The 5,607-nt window shown below is 69.6% G+C and overlaps 1 protein-coding gene across 3 annotated transcripts; it reads left to right on the top strand.

The window, feature by feature from the left end:
• Nucleotides 1-306: 306 nt before the first annotated feature.
• On the top strand, nt 307-3,965 carry SPON2 (spondin 2). 3 transcript variants are annotated; one of them, XM_030876650.3, is made up of 6 exons: nt 320-632; nt 1,057-1,282; nt 1,645-1,868; nt 1,947-2,138; nt 2,240-2,411; nt 3,572-3,965. In XM_030876650.3, exons 2-6 carry the CDS (start codon nt 1,060-1,062, stop codon nt 3,754-3,756), a joined length of 996 nt encoding a protein of 331 aa, XP_030732510.1. In that variant the 5' UTR covers nt 320-632; nt 1,057-1,059; the 3' UTR covers nt 3,757-3,965. The 3 variants fall into 3 exon arrangements, with proteins under 3 accessions (XP_060154705.1, XP_060154704.1, XP_030732510.1); XM_060298722.2 differs by having other exon boundaries at nt 307-632; nt 2,106-2,138; nt 2,240-3,715; XM_060298721.2 differs by having other exon boundaries at nt 317-632; nt 2,240-3,715.
• The last annotated feature ends 1,642 nt before the right edge of the window (nt 3,966-5,607 follow it).

Genomic DNA, 5,607 nt, shown 5'->3' with positions numbered 1-5,607 from the left:
GGCCTCATGGCTTGGACTCCCCTCGGGGGGACGGTCCAGATGCCCTGGCCACGGCGTGGACAGCGTGGCTCCCCCATGCAGCTCTGCACGCGGGAAGAAGGCAGCTGTGTCCGCTGAACCCAGGACCCCTGCTTCCCCGCCCACCCCCAGCACTCGGACAGACGGACAGATGTCAGGCCTGACTGTGGCCCCCACGTCCCAACCTGCCCTGCGGGCAGTGCACGCTGGCGGCCCTGGCCCAGTTCTCTTCCCAGCTGCTGGCTTTGGCACCCCCTCCGGGGAGACACCAGGGAGGGCCTGATGGGAAAGGAGAGAACTGGGGGGAGAGGGGTGGCGGGAGGAAAAGACAAAGGAAGGGGTGCGGCGAGTGGCCGGCGCCCAAGGGAGGAGTGACCTCAGCGCTGAAGCAGCATCTGCTCGCGTCAGAGCAGGCGGGCGGCCAGGCCAGCTCCAGCACTGAGGTCCCTTTCTCTCCCTCTCCCCGCGTCCTATCTGCCGCTCCTCTCCGGCGGCCACGGTGGCGGACCTGGGGCCTCATTGGCCGGCTGGGTGCCGCGTCTGCAGCATAAATTGGAGCTCTGGGCTCTTGCTGGGACGTTCGGCTGCCCACAGCCTCCAGTCGCTCTTGCTGGGTGAGTACTGCGTGCGCTGGCCCCAGCCCCGCAGCCGCACTGGCCTCCTGGCGCTGCCCCCGCCCAGAAACCCGCAGCACCCCAAGAGGGGCAGCACCCCAAGAGGGAGGCCCATCTAGTCCGGGGCACGGCGACCCTCCTGGTTCCCGGGGTTCCCTCAGACGGCAGCGCCAGAGGTGTTTCCCCCAGGAAAGCCGCAGGGCGCTGAGCTGGCTGTGAGCTCCGTGCCAGGTGTAACCGGCCAGGCACCTTGGGTTCCTGTAACCCAACACGGCTTGGCTTTCCAGCCACGGGGTGAGGCCCAGCTGGAGCCTGGAGAGGGAACGTGGAGGGAGGTGCCCGGCGTCCTCGGGGACCTGTAACCAGGGGCCGTGCGCAGGGCATCGGGGACCAGCGGTGCAGAATGTGGCCCCCCTTCTCGTAGGTGATGGGAACCCCGAGTCCGGCTGCCCCCTGGGGCGGAGCCCTCTGGGCCCTCCTCCTGGCCACACTTGGCTGCTCGGCCGGCCAGCCGCTGGGGGGAGAGTCCATGTGCACGGCCCAGCCCCTGGCCAAGTACAGCATCACCTTCACGGGCAAGTGGAGCCAGGCATCCTTCCCCAAGCAGTACCCGCTGTTCCGCCCACCCGCGCAGTGGTCATCCCTGCTGGGTGAGTGCAGTCCCTGCCGTCCCGTGCCCGGCGGGCCTGGCGGTGACCCCCACTGCTCGGGAGGGTACGGTCATCTGACCGTGGCCCCGCACTTCACAGCGTGGAGGGGACCTCACCCAATTCACTTCAGTGCAGGAGCTCCTGGCTGAGTGCCTACTGTGTGCCAGCAGCAGCGTCCTGGGCTTCGGGGACGTCGCGGGGCAGGGTGGCCTGGGTCATGGGAAGGGCCGGCCGGCTGCCCGTCCTACCCGCGAGGCGCCGGGCAGTGTGAGGCCACCTGCGGGACATCCCGCCCGGCCCCACGAGGGGCGGGACGGTGCCCAGGGGTGATGCTTACACGGGTGGGTGGTGGTGGTGCGCAGGGGCAGCGCACAGCCCCGACTACAGCCTGTGGAGGAAGGGCCAGTATGTGAGCAATGGGCTGAGGGACTTCGCGGAGCGCAGCGAGGCCTGGGCACTGATGCGGGAGATGGAAGCTGCCGGGGAGAAGCTGCAGAGCGTGCATGGCGTGTTCTCGGCCCCAGCCGTGCCCAGCGGCACCGGGCAGACGTCCGCGGAGTTTGAGGCCCACTCCAGGCACTCGCTCGTGAGTGGGGCGGCGTGGACGGTGGGCGGGCGGGCAGGAGGGGGGCGCGGGGGCTGCCGCTGAGCCCTCGGCCCCCAGGTGTCCTTCGTGGTCCGCATCGTCCCCAGCCCCGACTGGTTCGTGGGCATCGACAGCCTGGACCTGTGTGACGGGGGCCGCTGGAGGGAGCAGGTGGTGGTGGACCTCCACCCTTACGATGCCGGGACCGACAGCGGCTTCACCTTCTCATCCCCCAAGTTCGCGACCGTCCCGCAGGACACGGTGACCGAGGTGAGGGGATGGCAGCTCTCTGGGCGGCGCTCCCCGGGAGGACAGTGAGGGGGCGGGGCTGGCCCTTCCTGACCCATCTCCGGGCCGGGCCCCTCCTGCAGATCACGGCCTCCTCTCCCAGCCACCCCGCGAACTCCTTCTACTACCCGCGGCTTAAGTCTTTGCCTCCCATCGCTACGGTGACCCTGGCGCGGCTCCCGCACAGCCCCAGGGCCTTCCCGCCCGCCCCGGCCTTCGGGGGCGGGGGCAACGAGGTCGCCGACAGCCTGCCAGGTGAGCCCAGCTCCCACCCCTCCGTAGCGCCCACGGCCACCCCCCAGCCCCGCTTCACATGCGTGCTCCTGGGTTGCAGGCGCTCGGGCTGGCGGGCAGCCGCGACGTTCACCACTGGCTGCGCCGGAGCAGGAGCAGCACTTGGGTTTGGGGGTCAGTCGGGACTTGCTCGGACATCACCTGGTCCTGAGCTCCCGCTCCAGCTCTTACCTCTCACCCTAAATAACCCTCGAAGGCCAGTGCCCGCCCCAGGGGGAACGCCTGTGAAGTGACACCCGCTGCTTTCACAGGGGCAGCCCCGCCCCCGCGTGCGCCCCGCCCCCAGGGCCCTTGGTCCAGGGCTCAGCCCTGCGCCGCCGGCCCGCCCCACGCAGAGCGCCCGTCGCCAGGCCACAGAGCTGGGTTGCGTGGCCGCGTGGAGTGTGAGGACGGGTCAAACCGGGAGAGGCTGCCGGTGCTCAGAGGGCGGGGCAGCGCCGCCGGGGCTGCGTGAACCCGCGTCTCCGAGCGGCTTCAAAAGCAGGATGGGAGCATTTGGTTGGGACGCTGGTTCTGAGAGATTTGGGATTTGGTTCATTCGACTCCAAACTGAAGAGTTAACTCGTGCCCAGCATTTTCAACTGAAAGCCTTTCACACTTCCACAGCCCAGAGTGAGTCGGAGAGGCCCCAGGCCCCGCCCGGTGTCCCCGCTGACCCCTGTGTGCCCTCCTGGCAGCGGGTCGGTGGGGGCGGTGCCGCCCGCGGGGGAGGGGCGAGCGGTGCGCAGGTGCCGGGCGAGCGAGGGGGGCCGCGGCCCCAGTGTGGCCAGCCTCCCGAAGGGTCCGCACCTGGAACAGCAGCGCAGCGGTGGAGACCCTGCCGGTCTGTGCCCACGTCAGAGAACGTTTCACGACAGGATCTCCGCTCTCCCCCAGCCCCACGCCCCGCACCCCGGAGAGCGGGGATCCAGCCGGCATCGGGCTCTCAGGGCGGAAACCTTCACCCAGTCGCTCGGGGGTGGCTTTTCGGGGGTGTGCTTGGTGGCGTCGCCCTGGAGGTGGCCGGAAAGCGCAATGATAAAATCAGGAGTTTCCCGGCCAAGTTCGGAGGCGGTGTCGGGCGAGGACCCCCTTCCTCTCCCGCAGCCCCGCCTCGCTCACCGTCCTCCTTGCGCCCCCAGCTCCGGAGACGCCGCTGGACTGCGAGGTGTCGCTGTGGTCGTCCTGGGGGCTGTGCGCAGGCCCGTGCGGGCGGCCCGGGGCCAAGAGCAGGACGCGCTACGTCCGTGCGCGGCCCGCCAACCACGGGGCGCCCTGCCCGGGGCTGGAGGAGGAGGCCCCGTGCGTCCCCGACAACTGCGTCTGACGCCTCCGAGCCCCCTGAGCCCCGCCGCCGGCGACCTCCGCGCAGAGACTGGCACCTGGCCCGGCGGCCGCGCTGCACGAGAGGCACACCCCGGCCGTGAAATACCTCAGACCTGGTCGCCAGGCAGCCGCCCGGGGCCGCCGGGTCGCCGGCGCGAGACCAACACCTGCCTCCTCGCGTTCCCATCCCAGCTCTTGAATAAAGACCAGCAGGAGACCTGACACCCGGTGCTGTGGTCTGTGTGTCCTGGGCAGGCGCCGGGTGAAGGCGGGGCCGGCAGATGGGCCACCAGACTTCCCTGATGAGCAGGTGTCACCCTGCGGGGAGGAGCCAGTGGACCACCACGCGCACACACACGCGGCGCGCACACACACGGCACATGGGGAACTCAGAGGACCAGCATTACCGCCCCCCCCCGGGCCTCTGACCATCGAGGCCCCTGGCCTCGCAGGGGGGGCCCTGAGGCCTCACTCCCGACCTGCCCTAGCCCTTGTCTGAGGTCGGGGTTCACGACTTCGTCCTGCTGGTGTGGATCCCGGCTGGTCCCTCAGGGGACTGCCTGCTCCCTTGACGCCCCCAGACCACTCTTTCTCCTGCTTGGCCTCCTTAGACGCAGAGCCCTCGGCCGCCCACCGCCCAGCGCCACGCCCTCTGCCCTCCTCAGCCTGCTCCGGCCGGTTCTCGGCTCTCGGGCCCTTTCTCTCCCTCGTGGAGATCCACTCGCCCACCCTCTCCATTCCCTTAGGGTCACCTGTCCACCTGAAGGTTGCTCTGGGCGGCCCCCCGGGCTCCCCACGGCCTCGGTCCTCGCTCGAGTCAGCACAGGTGACCCTCCGTGTCCCGTCCAGGCGGCTTCCTCAGGCCCTCCCCCGAGCTCCGCGCACCTGCCGCGGGGTCTCTGTCACCAGTCTCCCCTCTGTGCCCCTTGTCCCTCTGCCCCAGCAGACGTGCTCCCCCTTCCACCCAAGGACACGGTTCTCTTGGGCCCGCCCCCGCCGGCTTGCAGACACGCCTGGAAAGGGCTCTCGCGTTTCCCACCAGCGCCTACCCGTCCTCGCAGCCGCCCCCCTCTCCCTGCCGTCCAGGGCCCTGTCTGCCCATCCCTGCACCTGGGGGCCCGTGACTTTGCTCCTGTTCCTTGCCCCGCATGTGCCCTTGACCCCCAGGCTCCCGCCCCAACCCCCCACTGGCCTGTCTCCTCTGATGGCGCCCCTCTCCTCCCTGACACCCCTCCCCACGAGCTCGACCTCGGACCCCCCCAACTCATCCTCTCCACAACAGATTTCTATCCCCCACGGTCATCTTGACCCTTGACCTCAGGGAGGAAGGAGTGGAAGCAGTCGCTCCCAGTCAGGGGTTGGAAGCCCAGCGGAGCCCTGCTCGACAGACGGCACGGGTGCTAGGAGGGGGCTCGTGTGCCCGAGGTTCCCAGCAGACGCGCTCCATGCACTTACGGGCACAGTGCTCCCCAGTGGGGGTGCCAGCCCGCACCCCACCAGGCGCCGCACCCGCATCCCGCATCCCTGGCTCCCTGCACGTCACTGGAGCGCCACCCTGTCCAGATCCCTGGGAGTCCAGGGGCACAGACGTTCCTGCCCCGCAGGCACCCAGCAAGCGGCCCTGGGGTGCAGGGCAGGGGCAGCGGGACTTCAAGTGATTGAGAAGCCTGATTTGCTTCATGTATTTGGCAGGAGCCCTGACACTGAGTACCAGACAGAGGAGCTGGCTGGCTTGGCAGAGGGCGGCCACTGGTGAGCAGTGGCGCAGCAGCCAGACTCCACCCTGAACAGCCCTCTGACCTCTGAACCCTCTGCCTGGTGTCTGAGGCGCTCGCAGCGGCAGCCCCAGCAT

The sequence above is a fragment of the Globicephala melas genome, chromosome 5 (assembly GCF_963455315.2).
Source record: "Globicephala melas chromosome 5, mGloMel1.2, whole genome shotgun sequence".
Lineage (NCBI taxonomy): Eukaryota > Metazoa > Chordata > Mammalia > Artiodactyla > Delphinidae > Globicephala > Globicephala melas.
This window is presented reverse-complemented; position numbering and strand designations above follow the sequence as displayed.